The sequence below is a fragment of the Anabrus simplex genome, chromosome 3, assembly GCF_040414725.1.
Source record: "Anabrus simplex isolate iqAnaSimp1 chromosome 3, ASM4041472v1, whole genome shotgun sequence".
In the NCBI taxonomy this organism is placed as follows: Eukaryota; Metazoa; Arthropoda; class Insecta; order Orthoptera; family Tettigoniidae; genus Anabrus; species Anabrus simplex.
This window is the reverse complement of record NC_090267.1, coordinates 522109684-522124812: the sequence shown is the minus strand read 5'-3', so window position 1 is coordinate 522124812 and position 15129 is coordinate 522109684. Positions and strand designations below refer to the sequence as shown.

At 38.1% G+C, this 15129-nt stretch overlaps 1 protein-coding gene across 6 annotated transcripts in view; it reads left to right on the top strand.

The window, feature by feature from the left end:
* Positions 1 to 15129, top strand: part of UGP (UDP-glucose pyrophosphorylase) — a 339813-nt gene that overhangs the window by 252402 nt on the left and 72282 nt on the right. For all 6 annotated transcript variants that reach the window (XM_067143688.2, XM_067143690.2, XM_067143686.2 and 3 more), the window contains 6 exons: positions 562 to 744; positions 840 to 1045; positions 1125 to 1200; positions 1278 to 1424; positions 1510 to 1648; positions 5981 to 6118. In XM_067143688.2, coding sequence (XP_066999789.1) covers positions 562 to 744; positions 840 to 1045; positions 1125 to 1200; positions 1278 to 1424; positions 1510 to 1648; positions 5981 to 6118 — 889 coding nt within the window. The remainder of the gene's footprint in view (positions 1 to 561; positions 745 to 839; positions 1046 to 1124; positions 1201 to 1277; positions 1425 to 1509; positions 1649 to 5980; positions 6119 to 15129) is intronic.

Below are 15129 nucleotides of genomic sequence, written 5' to 3'. Positions count from 1 at the left end.
AATCCCAGGTTACCTACTGCTAAAGCCTTACCAAAAATACATCAAAAAGAGGTACCAATGAGCCCTATTATAAACTGTTGAAATAGTCCCACCTACAAGGTTTCTAAATTTTTACACCATTTTTTAAATAGCCATTATAAATTCAATAATGAAGCCTATGTCAAAAATTCAATTAATTTTTTTAATAAACTTTCTAAATTTAAGTTTTATATGATCATGTCATGGTTTCATATGATGTCACCAATATGTATACAAGTATACCAGTAAATGAAACCATTAGTATAATAGAAACTAACCTCTTGAAACATAACACTATAAGCAAATGTGAAATAGATGAACTGATCAAATTGCTAAAATTTGTAGTAAACAAAAACTTTACATTCAATAATAAAATTTACCGACAGAAGGGACTAGCGATGGGCGACCCGATATCTGGAATTCTTGCAAACATTTTTACGGATCACCTTGAGACTAACAAGATAATCAATAAAATCAACAAAAAGTGTGTTATGGTATATGTTGTTACAGCAGTATCATAATTTTCTGTTGTGTGTTGCACAGGTTCGAGAGTACAGTACGTTGTCTGAACCCTCCACAGACCAGATCCACACCATGTTGGACAAGTTGGTTGTCATCAAACTCAATGGTGGTCTGGGTACCTCCATGGGATGTCACGGGCCCAAGTCTGTCATTCCGGTACGCAGTGATCTTACGTTCCTGGACCTGACGGTACAGCAGATAGAGGTACGTTTTCCTTCTTCCCCACCCTTCTTTATTCCTTTATGTTACTTGTGAAACAAATGAGATAGCGTTATGCACTGTTTAATGTTTGTTCACAGCATTTAAATAAAACGTACAAGGCCAATGTTCCGCTTGTACTGATGAACTCGTTCAACACAGATGAAGACACTCAGAAGATCATACGCAAGTATAAAGGTCTTCAAGTGGAAATTTACACATTCAATCAGAGCTGTTTCCCCAGGTTAAATAGAGACTCGCTGCTGCCCATCGCCAAGAACTGTAACGTTGAAGCGGACATGGAGGCGTAAGTTTCCTGCACCTACTTCATTCACAGTCGTACAGCGTAACAGACTTGTACGAGAAAACTTATCTTGTTTGTGCAGGTGGTATCCTCCTGGTCACGGGGATTTCTACGAGAGCCTTAAGAACTCGGGTCTTCTTCTAAAGCTAATAGAACAGGTACGTGGCTGGCATGGTAGCACCTTCCCTCTTCACATACACCATCTCGAAATTCTGTTCGAAGCTGTCTGTTCCAGGGGCGAGAGTACTGCTTCCTCTCCAACATTGACAATCTTGGTGCAACAGTGGACCTCAATATTTTGAACCTCTTGTTGAATCCATCTGGAGACACATCTCCAGAGTTTGTCATGGAGGTGACAGACAAAACAAGAGCTGATGTCAAGGTGAGCCCCCTTAAAACTCTTGTTGTTCAATACGAGATACTTGAGTCAGCATTGAGAACACTATCCTATCGTTGTCTGTCTGTAGGGTGGTACTCTCATCCAGTACGAGAACAAGCTGAGGCTGCTGGAAATTGCACAGGTTCCTAAAGAGCACATTGATGACTTCAAATCTGTGAAGACCTTCAAGTTCTTCAACACCAACAACTTGTGGGTCAAGCTCGATGGTGAGTTGTGGTATCTGTCTTGGAGGACATTGGACAATGAGAGAACAACAACAGTAACAACAACAACAACAACAACAACAATAATAATAGTAATAATAATAATAATTGAAGACACAATAATAGATTATGAGTGTGGGATTTTGGTAGAGAAGAAAGGGATTACAAGAGTTATTAATTGAATTTCAAAAACGGCAGCAGTTATTACGTACCCACACTCAAGAAGGAGTGTTATCTGGTATTTCCCACTTATATATGTTAAAACATTTACTAAAATAACACTCTGCAAAATTATTTACAAGAGACAGACATTTTTATTTTTTATTTTACATAGGTCCAAAGCTACTATGGGACAAAGTTAGCTCACTTCTTAGATCTGCATTAGCAAAGAGGTTATAAGTCAATAAAATAAACAAGAGGAAATTTAAGATGGCGGTGGACATAGGTAAACTGCATCTGCAACATTAGGGAGTCCTGGTTCACTAAAGAGAAAATAAGATTAGTTTGGAATTTATGCAAGTGAAGGTTATGTTATTAACACTGGTATTTTAGTGAGCGGGTTGTAAAGTCGTAATACTGTGAACGTTTATTTGACTGGCTATTAAATTACCTCTCGTGTGCAGATTTAACATATTCTATGACATTGACGGCATACACCCTTGACTTGGTTTTGTAGTTTAACAAGGTAGAAAATCAACTCAGATTTTTTTAATGGTGAAGTTTTCATCACTTGTTCTTTAAAATATTTACAGGCAAAACAATTTAGTCAAAAATCTTACATCTGTGAATGTAAGTTGATCAGTTTGCAGTTATTCATTACCAATATATGCTCTCAGAATAACAATGATTATCTTTAAAATTAAGCTATTGGCTTCTCAAATTATTTAGAATACTACTGTGCAGCTGAAATTATACTCCTGTACTTTAAGCTAACGAAGTTCCTCTGTTCAGTCTTAGCAAGAATAACTAAGTTAGGAAATTAACTAAGAAAATTGAGCTTTTGGTACCTAAATTATACCAGCCGCAAGAGAACGAGAAGGAAATTGTATAGGGTAGTGTGAAAACGACCGAGTATCTTCCAGTATAAGATGATACCCTCTACTAAGTGCCAACAGTCTCGTAGAGGGTGGATGAGCGGGTAGAGGTTAGGGCACTCTATTGTCCTTGGGGCAGGAAATGGTCCCAAAAGGCTGATGAACCTACAACTGGTCAACGGCATTAGGATGCAGAAGGCAATGGGAAACCATTGCATTAAAGATCCTGAAGGATATCCCTTTGAGTTCATATGGCATGGTTCTCGTTAATGTAAAACTATTATCCAGAGTTTCTATTGCCCAATTCGGATCTCCAGGGGGGGGATGTTTTGAACGCTGCTAAGATTAGAAAGCCCGACAGTTTTGGAAAGATCAAAGTCTATGACAACAAAGTTCGAATTGCTACATGGAATGTACGCAGCTTATATATAACCGGGAAGCTTGCAAACGTGGAAGCAGAAAGATGCAGGCTGAAAATTGACATTCTTGGGTTAAGTGAAGTAAGATGGCCTGGATCAGGGATTCAGATTATGAAGGAAGGATCCTTATACTTTTCAGGGGGAGATGATATTAACCACAGGTATGGAGTTGGTGGTATTGTGTCATCCATGACTGAAAAATCAGTTTTAGATTTCGTTCCAATTAGTGATCGAGAATGGTTAGTAAGGTTGCAAATGACACACCGACCTATGAATATCATCCAGGTTCATGCACCAACTTCTGACAAAGATGAAGAAGAGATAGAATCATTCTATGATACATTGAATGAAGCACTGAAACTTACAAAGAAAGGAGAGATAACACTGGTCATGGGTGATTTCAACTCAAAGATTGGCCTCGGTGCTGAAGGTGATATTGTAGGGAGCTATGGTCTTGGTGAACAAAACACAAGGGGAGACAGATTGGTGCAGTTTTGCACAGAATATGAAGTTTTCATTTCTAATACCTTTTTCAAACTTCACCCTAGGAGGCTATACACATGGACTTCACCTGCAGATAATGCAGAAAAGACTGTCAGAAATCAGATTGATTTTATTTTAGTGAAACAAGAGCTGAAGAAATTAGTGAAATCAGTAAAAACCTATCCTGGTGCCGACATTAACACTGACTATAACCCAGTAGTAATGGACTTTAAAATGCAACGCTTTAGAAACGCTACAGGGTGTGCTAAAATATCAAGATGCATAGACATCAGAAAATTGGCCAGTTCTGATGTCAGAACTAGTGTTGGTGCTGCTCTGGAAGAAAAGATGGAAGCAATAAAAGAGTCTCATGTCCTCAAAATATTTCTGCGAATCATACACACCCGGATTTACAAGAAATGTGAATCTTATATGGATCAGACCCAGTTTGGCTTCCAAAATGGGGTCGGCACACGTGAAGCACTCTTCTCCTTAAATGTACTAGTACAGAGGTGCAGAGACGTGAATGTCGATGTATATACTTGTTTTATTGACTACAAAAAAGCCTTCGACTCTGTGAAACATGAAAAGATGGTAGTGATATTAAGATCGACTGGTATTGACCATGCGATTTACGCATTATCAGCGCACTGTACTGGAATCAAACCGCAGATGTCAAAATCGACCAAAGGACATCAGAAGCGATTACAATAAGAAAAGGTGTTCGTCGGGGTTGTGTGCTGTCACCTCTCTTATTCAAAATTTATTCTGAGGCAATATTTAGGGAGGTGTTGTTGGAGGAAAACAGCGGGATAGTTATAAATGGACAGGCAATTAACAATATCAGGTACGCAGATGATACTGTTGTCATAGCAAATGAATTACCTGTGCTCCAACGCATGATAGACAAATTAGTCCAGCGCAGTGAAGTGTTTGGCCTGTTTGTCAATGCTTCCAAGACCAAAGTTGTAGTCTTCTCTAAAAGAACAATTCAAGCAATCCTGTCAATAAAAGGCAGTAAGATTGAACAAGTATCCTCCTTCAGATACTTGGGTACTGTGCTAGATGAGGAATGTGATTCCAAGAGAGATAAAATCTAGAATAGAACAGCCCAGGAGGCAATTTTTTAGCATGAAACAGCTACTTACAAAATCGGATCTAAGTGTGCAATTAAGAATGCGAATGATTCGGTGCTATGTATTCTCAATTTTTCTCTTCGGATGTGAAAGCTGGACCCTTGACCAAAATCTAGAAAAAAGAATTGATGCTTCTGAAATGTATCTATATCGCCGCCTGCTCCAAATACCATGGGTGCTGAAAATTTCAGATGACGAAGTTCTTCATCGCATGAAGAAACAAAAAGAACTATTACTTACCATTAAAAAAAGAAAAACTCAATATCTAGGGCACATTATGAGAGGCGAGAGGTACCAGCTGTTACAACTCATCATTGAAGGTAAAATACAGGGAAAAAGGTCTGTTGGCAGGAGGAGGAATTCATGGCTGAAGGACATCCGAAGATGGCACAACTGCACTTCAGAAGATGCTTTCCATGCTGCAACATCACGCCAACCTCCGCTAGGAGAAGGTGCCTCAAGAAGAAAAATAATAATGTTATTTGCTTTACATTCCACTAACTACTTTTACGGTCTTCGGAGACGCCGAGTTGCTGGAATTTAGTCCCACAGGAGTTCTTTTACGTGCCAGTAAATCTACCGACACGAGGCTGTCGTATTTGAGCACCTTCAAATACCACTGGACTGAGCCAGGATCGAACCTGCCAAGTTGGGGTTAAAAGGCCAGCGCCTTAACCGTCTGAGCCACTCAGCCCGGCAAGAGAATAGTGTAATGCTATAACTTTATTCTCTTTACACACACACATACTTTTCTAATACACATATGTACAGTTATTCCAGGGCCAAAATAACAGTATCTACTTTTGATATCATCTGTGGGCAGGAACACTGGATGTGGACATGTTTCTGTGCTAGAACAGGACTTCATGACATTTGAAAGTAGAGGGCTGCTTGGATGACTGGGTAGGGCAAGATGAGGCCTAATAAGGTATAATGTGAGTTTCTGGTGACAACAAGGAAAAGGGCCTGTTGAAACTGTGCTGGATAATGACGGTCTCCTGCTCAAACCTAAGCACATTGAGTGTTTTTAAATTACTGATACAAGGTTGTGAATATTTTATTTACTCCAGATTCATCTTCATCAAAATAGTCCTTGTGATGTAGTAGTCCTTCTTTCCTGTCTGTTTTCTGATAGTATTCATTCTGTGCAATTTAGAAGGGAGACCTGTACTTACTGTGTGAATGAGATTGAGAAGTAAATTTTCTACCTTTATATCCATCTGTTCAATGATCATAGGTCTGAATCCTTATTTCTCTTTACAGCTATTGAACGTGTTCTGGATGAGGGAACTCTGAACATGGAAATTATTGTCAACAACAAGACTCTAGAAAATGGCCTGAATGTCATCCAACTGGAGACGGCTGTGGGTGCAGCCATGAAGTGTTTCGAAGGAGGTCTTGGTACGTATCATTTACACAGGAATAAAATCTACACTTTTACTTCATGTTAGATCATGTCACTTTATAATCAGATATTTGGTCTAAATTAATTGTGACACTCTCCAGGAAACCATACTTTAAGTCGCATGGCTAAATTTTACACGATGAAGGAAAAAGGAAAGAAAGGGCAAGAAATATTAAATTTAGATTTGAACGTCATCTGTTAGCCTGATCGTTGAACTACGTTATGAAAGTAATGACGGTGACAACACCAAACAGAAAAGTCTTCAACAGAACCTTGGAAACAGGTTGTGCAGTCTAACGAAACCAACATGTAAAGGAGCCCGGTCATAGTGCTGTGAGGCAAGGGACTCGAATGTGACATCTGGCGGAAGTGAAAATGTTACAGAAATTGACTGTATCGACAATTTAGGTCTACCTAGAACAGACAGCACTGAAGTTTGAGGACTGACTTTGATTTTCAAAACTGATGAGTATGAAGACAACAAGATGATCAAGTTTTTATAATTGGGATGTGGTTGTAAATACATTTACAAGGGGAGTTAATCCAGTGATCAATTTTCTTTTGAAGGGTACAAGAAGAAAATTAGTGTCTTCATTATTATGAAAACAGATTCAATCAACTGGATCTTGTCATTCTTGGACAGATACATTCCATCAACTGTTTTCAGAAAACAGAGAGTGCAGAAGGATCGGCAGTGTATACTGTCGATCAAAATATTATATGTACTCGAGTTAGGAGGTGGTTTATGAAATAACCAATAAGCCCACTGAAAATATAACACCACCATCACTTTCCTTGTTTTATTTCATGTTAGGTCATGTGGGTTTCGAACTTTTAATTTATATTGTAATGTTTTTTTTATCGCAAGTGGAATGCAAGAAGTGCCCTTTTTTAAGTGTGTTTCAACCATGCATCAACTTTAAGACATTGTTTCTCCAAAACCCCTCATCAGATTTACGAAGGTAATCCCAAAAATAAGGTCTCCTACATTTTTATAAATACATAGACCTCTGTTTATTTCTACAATGGTTTATATCATTTTACAGCTTGAACATTTAGCTATCACCATGTCAGTCAATCCAGTGACAGTTTTTGTATGCCCATGTCATACCAGCTCGCCGCCATGCTGTTCAGGAAGTTGTGAGCGGTACTTCGGGAAACCTCAGGAACCAAAGTGCAGGGATCATCCAGGGTGATCCGCCGATTTTTACGATGATTTGCTTAACCTTCACAACTGTCTTGACGGGAATTGACGGTCTCCTGCTCCTTTGTTCGTTTGTCGTGGATTTCAGTCCGACCGGCTGCAAACTCTCTGCACCACTGACAAACATCTTTGACATCCATGCATGACCCACCATACACTTCCGTCAATTGGCAATGCATTTCAGTCGATTCAGTACCTTTTGCGTTTGTCGTATTCTATGAACAGGACAGGCTGAGGACTTGGGTTCGAATATCAGATTGACCTTGATGAATATCAGATTTTTTTTTTTTTGCTAGGGGCTTTACGTCGCACCGACACAGATAGGTCTTATGGCGACGATGGGATAGGAAAGGCCTAGGAGTTGGAAGGAAGCAGCCGTGGCCTTAATTAAGGTACAGCCCCAGCATTTGCCTGGTGTGAAAATGGGAAACCACGGAAAACCCTTTTCAGGGCTGCCGATAGTGGGATTCGAACCTACTATCTCCCGGATGCAAGCTCACAGCCGCGCGCCTCTACACGCACGGCCAACTCGCCCGGTGAATATCAGTTTGACCTTGATATAAAACACTTTCTAACATCATTAAATTCTTACTCTAATTTATTTAAACAAACTATCAAATATACCCTTCCAATAATATTACATCGCACCTGCAGTTATTCTCTTCTCAACATTACTTTTAAATAACCAGTTTATCAGTCTCTGACTTCCTTGGAAAATACACACTTCTATGATTCACTTTATAACATTTATAAATTCCCTTCAGTCTTTAAAGTCTCTTAACTAATTGATACTTATCTCAGGTTTTGAAGCTTCTTTCTTCTTGCTTCTCTCTTGAATCCTCGTTGTGGTGTTCCTCTGAATCTTCCCTGACGGCTTCAGGACTCAACCTCTAAGGTGAATGCTAACTGAAGCTACAGTCTCCTTCGAACACTCAGGGAGTTCTCTATGGACCAATTCTGTACTTTGCCCTGTGGGACACTGCTAACCAGTTCTACTGCTTGACAGTCTTAATTGCTGCCTAATTTGAATAACTTCTTATACTGCTGTCTTCACTAACTGATGGCAGGCTCAACTACTGCGTGATCTGACTATCTCCATATACTGCTATCTTCACTGACTTTATTCTACAGAGTCTGTTCTCTGCCAAGTGATCTAGTGTCCGTCCCTTCCCAAGAGAACGTTCCTTTCCAATGTTAACAGAATAACTGCCAGAATGACACCAGAATTAACGACCAACAGAATGACCAAGAATGACAGAATGACCGAATGATGCAGAATGACCAAGAGGCTCCCTTGTCACTCCCCTTTATCATTTCTCTGAGCTTCTGGAACAAGTCATCCCCTACTACTATGTTCCCTCACATCACTGATCTGTTAGTTTCCTATTGGTTACTTCAAGTGTGGTCCCACCCATCTCATGGATGTACATGTGACTGGTGACCTTCCAGAGATTCTTTCTAGAAAGAATTATTGCACCACAGCGTGCGTTCTTATTTTTACAGGGCACCTTGCTACGTGACCAACAACAGGTTTGCTTTCCCTGGTCCACCCACTAAAAGCTTCTAACTATGACCTTGTAGTCTGTTTACTTGTTTCTCTGACCAATATTCTGATTGCACAAGTTTGCCTCATTCTCAACTCACTGAAATGTTCCAAGTTGAGACTAGCTTTAAGAAATGCTTTTAATTATAATTGCAATTCTGCACTTATTCACTGCACTGATATTCTATTACACTTACTCATTCACTCCCATTGTTTCTTGCTATATCTTCCCTTTATATATTACACTTAAACTATTCGTGATTATTAGGGATTTCTGACTGGGAGGTCACGGATCGAATCTCGTTCGATGCGCTCGTCCCATAATTTCCCACGGAAGGACGTGTTGCGAATCGGTGCTCGCGACATGTTCAAAAACCAAAGAACTGCACACACTTCGCACTTGGCGGCAACATCCATACTCAACTCCTGCCTTGCGCCGATTTCGACTACTTCAAACAAGACCTGAATTTTTTACGTTTTAAAAAATTGTGCACTGTGCATATACGTTTTCATTTGTTTCCGGTATTGCGCTTTTTACTATATTTTTTTCTCTTCACAATTGTTTGTTTTTCCATGTCAACTGTTCTAAGTATACTTATTCAATTATATTGAATTGTATTATATTTATCTATATACTTACTTTCCCGTGACCGAGGAAAATTACTGGATCTTCAAGCTATTCTCCATTTTACTTTGGCGTTTGAAACCACAGTGCCTGATATTAAATGTGTCGTGCTGATCTCCGGGAGCTGGCAAGTTGCTTCAATGGATCTACTCGTCTTCAACTCCTGCACGATTATGGATCTTCGTATGTGTTCGATTGTGATGTGACTTTGTGCCTGACAGTGTTTAAAAACGGGCTCATTTAACCGTTCTCCGCTATTCGTAAACATTGTGGGACTTTGCCTAGCGCTGCATGTGCCATGCTGTCGCTCAGAGAATTGCGCACTGTTTTCTTTTGAGTGACTTGCATTTTACTTCTTCTGAGTTTTACAGTGTCTACTCCCGTTCATTTTTATATCGCCTCTTCTACTGATCCGGACTGTACTTGATCTTTTATTTCCTTTTCCTATGCATTGTTTTTCATGTTTTAATCGGCTGATGATGACCTGGACTCGGGTCGAAACCGGTACAATTTCTACTTATTATTAAATGGGAATGTAATTCACTACATTTCTTATTGTTTTGTATTGAATAGGTTGAATCTCTTTATCCATTATTTCAATTTTAACAGTTACTTACATCAGGAACACGCCACAGAAAATAAAGAAAACTTAAACACCAAAATAAAATTAAAGAAATTTAAGGATTCATTCCTTCTTCAATGCCCTGGGCTAATGCCGTCTATAGTCGAACAAGAAAAAGTAGCTGTCATGCTCTTCGTGAGACAATCACAAGTGTCCTCCTTCTTCCTTGCTCTACAGACAACTCCCAGAGCAGCACTTTTGCATTACACCAAACAGTATAACTCGTAGCTAACAATGCAATGCGGATCAACTTTCCCAAGGGCATTACAGTACCATAAAGCTATGTAAACTGAGCAAACACCTGACTCTACAGTGGTATGTCACTGAGGACAGTCTCGAATAAAATTGTCACAGCATAACACGTCAAACTGCATTGAATTATACAGTTTAGTAACTTCAGAGGCTTGCAGGCATAACGGTCTATAATGATAATGTATGTTTGTATTGTTTTTGTATTTTGAATCATTTTGGAAATGACTTATGGAATTTTTAATAAATATTACTGAATTAATAAACGTCGCCATAATCCTCTATTTGCAACTAGTGCTTTGGCCTCATTTAGTTTTATACCTCTTATCTTTGAGTCTAACCATCATCATCTTGGTCTCCCTCTACTTCTCTTACCCTCCATAACAGGATCTATTATTCTGTTAAGTAATCTATCCTCCTCACATGACCCCACCACCGAAGCTGGTTTATGCGTACAGCTTCATCCGTTGAGTTCATTTCTAACTTAGCCTTTATCTCCTCATTCTGAGTACCCTCCTGCCATTGTTCCCACCTGCTTTTACCAGCAATCGTTCTCGCTACTTTCATGTCTTTATTTATTATTTATTTATTATTTCAATTTTAACTGTGTACTTTCATGTCTGTTACTTCTAACTTATGAACAAGATATCCTGAGTCAACCCAGCTTTTGCTCCCGTACAGCAAAGTTGGTCTGAAAACAGACCGATGTAAAGATAGTTTCATCTGGGAGTTGACTTCCTTCTTACAGAAGACTGTTGATTGCAACTGCGAGCTCAGTGCGTTAGCTTTACGACACCTTGATTCAATCACACTTACTATATTACCATCCTGGGAGAACACACATCCTAAACTCTTGAAATTGCCCATCTATTCCAGCTTTGTATCACCAATATGACATAAAGTTCTCTTGGATTTCTTACCTACTGACGCCAGTTTAGTCTTTGAAAGGCTAATTTTCATATCATACTCGTACCTATTTTCGAGTTTCAAGATATTAGACTGCAGGCTTTCGACACAATCTGCCATTAAAACCAAGCTGGTACTAATGTTAAGAATTAAATAACTGGAAAGGAGGTTCAACTTATTCAATACTCAAAAGAAAGAAACGTAGCAATCACATTTCTATTTAAATGGGACCGGTTTCGACCTTAGTCTAGGTCATCATCAGCCATAAAAAACATGTAAAATGTTTATGAATGTTGGAGGTCAGTTTCACACTCTGTTAGGCACAAAGACACGAAACCACATTCTGTCCTGCACAAAGTCACAACACTACCAATCAACATGCGAAGATCAAAAAGGCTTGAATTTGCAGACGAACAGATCTGTAGTAGAAAGCCGCCAGCTCCCGGTGACCAGCGCGGCACACTCAAGGTCACGCGCTGCAGCCAAACACCAAAGTAGAGTGGAGAACGTTTCGAAGGTCCAGAACCTGTCACGGCTGCGGGAAGCCAAGTACGTATATAAAAATATACGACGCCAATTAGTACAACCGAATGAGCACCCGTACTCCAGTTAAGTTCTTGGTAAACAGTTGACTTGAAAAAACAATTGTAGAGAGAAGAAAAAAATGTAGTAAAAAGCGCAATATCGGAAAAACAAATGAAAACTTATATGCACAGTGCGCTATTTTTTAAAAAGAAAAAAAATTTTAGGTTATGATTGAAGCAGTCGAAGTTGGCGCAAGACAAAAATTTTTGAAAGAGGAGAATAAATTAAACGAGGAAGAGTGATAGTGAAATAAGAGAAAGAATAAAAGAAATTGAAGTTAGATGGTAATGAGGAAAGATAAGATAGGGAAATGAAGGAGGGGTAGTTTAAGGTGGGTTAGGAGGGTGGGTTATTGGAGGAAGAAAATGTGGGTGGGAACTATGTAAGACATGGAAAATAGAATTGGGGTTTTGGAATTTGGAATTTTTGAGAAGAAGAATTAGGAAGTCAAAAAGGATATTGGGTTTTTCAGAAATGTCGTTTAAATTGAAATTAGGGTTGAAGTACTGGTCAAGGTGGATAAAACAATTTTCAGTAATGTTTAAGAGGGGGCCTTTGTTAATGATTTTAAGTATGTTTATGTCATTGTCAATACTGGTGAAACTATGTTTGGAGTCTTGTATGTGCTGTCCTATGGCAGAGAATCTGTTGTATTTAATGGCATTGACATGTTCAGAGTACCTGATATTGAAGTTGCGGCCAGTTTGTCCGACGTAGGAGGAACTGCAGTTGTTGCATTTAAATCTGTATACACCTGATTTAGAAAAAGCATTAGACTTATTTAGAGATTTAGAGTTGTGTAAAATATCAAGACTTCTATTGTTAGTTCTAAAAGAAATTTTCATATTACCGGTATGTTTTTTAAAGATATTAGTTATTTTATAAGCATCCTGAGTAAAAGTGAAGGTGGGAAAAGCAGTTGGTTTTATTGTGTCTTTAGATAAAGTGGTTTTTGGACGGTGTTTGAATTTGTTGATGATGCGGTTAATGAAGGAGTTGTTAAAGCCATTAAATTTAGCAATGTTGCGGATGGTGTTTAATTCATTATTTAAATCTTTTTTGGACATAGGGGTGTTGAAGGCACGAAAAATTAAGCTGTTATAAGTAGCACATTTATGAGCTTGGGGGTGCGAAGAATCTTGTCTTATTGTAGTTGCTGTTTGGGTTGGTTTTCTGAAAATTTTGTAAGATAAAGAAGAAGGATGTCTAGTAATAGTTAGGTCTAGAAAATTAAGAGTTTGGTTGTGTTCTGATTCGAGGGTGAATTTAATGTTAGAGTCTAAGTTGTTGAGATGAAGAAGTGTAGAGGCTGCGTTGGTTGATTCCTCATTTAATATTACCAATGTGTCGTCGACATATCTCGCCCAAAAGAGGATGTTGGAGAAATTATTATTATTATTAATTCTTGTGTTTTCTAAGAAGTCGAGGTAAATTTCAGCAAGAATGCCAGAAGCAGGTGAGCCCATAGCCAAGCCATCTTGTTGATAAATGGTGTTGTCAAAGGTAAAATAATTATTGTTGAGAACTAATTTTAAAATAGACATGAAGTCTTGAATTTCAAGTTTACTTAGGTTACTGAATTTGTTTAGGTTGTTGTTTATAATGGGGAATAATTTTGGAATTGGAATACTAGGGTACATGTTGACAATGTCAAAAGAATGGAGAGAAAAATTTGGTTGGATTTCAAAATTTTTTAATTTGTTGATTAGATCAGAAGTGTTTTTGATAGATTTGTTGGATAAAAATCGATAATTTTTTAATAAAAATGTTTGGATGAATTTAGAAGTGTTGTATAGGGGACTGGGTCTGTAATTGATAATTGGACGGATAGGAATGTTAGTTTTGTGAATTTTAGGGAGGGCTTTGGCAGTGGGTAGTCCAGGGTTCATGTTTATTAGTTTAGTTTTTTCTTGATCTGTGAGGAGAAAGGAAACGTTTTTTAAAGTATGTTTGAGTAGGCGTTGGATTTTTGTGGTTGGGTCTTTTTTTATTATAGAAAAAGATGGGTCACTGAAAAAGTTTTTGGTTTTATCTAAGTAGTCAGTTTTATCCATTATGACAGTAGTGTTGCCTTTATCAGATTTGGTGATAATGAGATTATTGTCATTGATTTTCTTTTTAAGATCTGAAATGGTTTTATTATCTTTAATTAAATTATTATTATTATTATTATTATTATTATTATTAATAAGAGAAGTGTTTTTGTTATTGTTAATGAAGATTTTTTCAAGTTTCCTTTTTACTTCATATCTGATTTCATCTTGTTCATCTGTTGGCATTTTGTTAATGGCTATATCAGATTCAATAATTAACTTGGTGGCTACATTGAAAGTGTTGAGATTGGGCCAATTGTGTTTGAAGCCCTTCGAAAGGATTGAGTTTTCATCATCGCTCAGAGTTATTTTAGATAGATTTACGATGGGAGGATGGAATTGTTCAATAGTTTTGGAGGGTGTGTTACGGTTCTTAAAGTGGAATTTATGTGAAGAAGAGTTGTTCTTAAGAATTTTGAGTTTTTTCTCTAGGGTTTGTTGTTTGATTGACAGTACATGAAATAATTTATTGTTATTGTCTACTTGAGTTAGGAAGAGGTTCCATTGTGCACTCGGGAGAAGATTAGCAATTTCTAGATGTGTTTCGTATAATCTGTTGTTTAAAAATGATTTTTTCTTGTATAAGAAACGAATTTCGTTTTTTAACCAAATTTTGTTGGTTATTTTTTGGGTTTTTAACATGTGAGGAGAAGAAATGTTTTTTCTGGTACAACTTCGAAGAAATTTGGGGGTAAGATTGTAGGATATGCATTGTTTCAGGAAGTCGATGTCTTTTCCTAATTTAGCGATCTTGATCTTAAGGCCCATATAAGAGAAGGCTTTTTGTTTAGCTTGGTTAGCTTGTGCATTTAAAGATAAAAATTTCATTGTTCCGTATTGAAATTATTGATGTTAAGAATTAAATAACTGGAAAGGAGGTTCAACCTATTCAATACTCAAAAGAAAGAAACGTAGCAATCACATTTCTATTTAAATGGGACCGGTTTCGACCTTAGTCTAGGTCATCATCAGCCATAAAAAACATGTAAAATGTTTATGAATGTTGGAGGTCAGTTTCACACTCTGTTAGGCACAAAGACACGACACCACATTCTGTCCTGCACAAAGTCACAACACTACCAATCAACATGCGAAGATCAAAAAGGCTTGAATTTGCAGACGAACAGATCTGTAGTAGAAAGCCGCCAGCTCCCGGTGACCAGCGCGGCACACTCAAGGT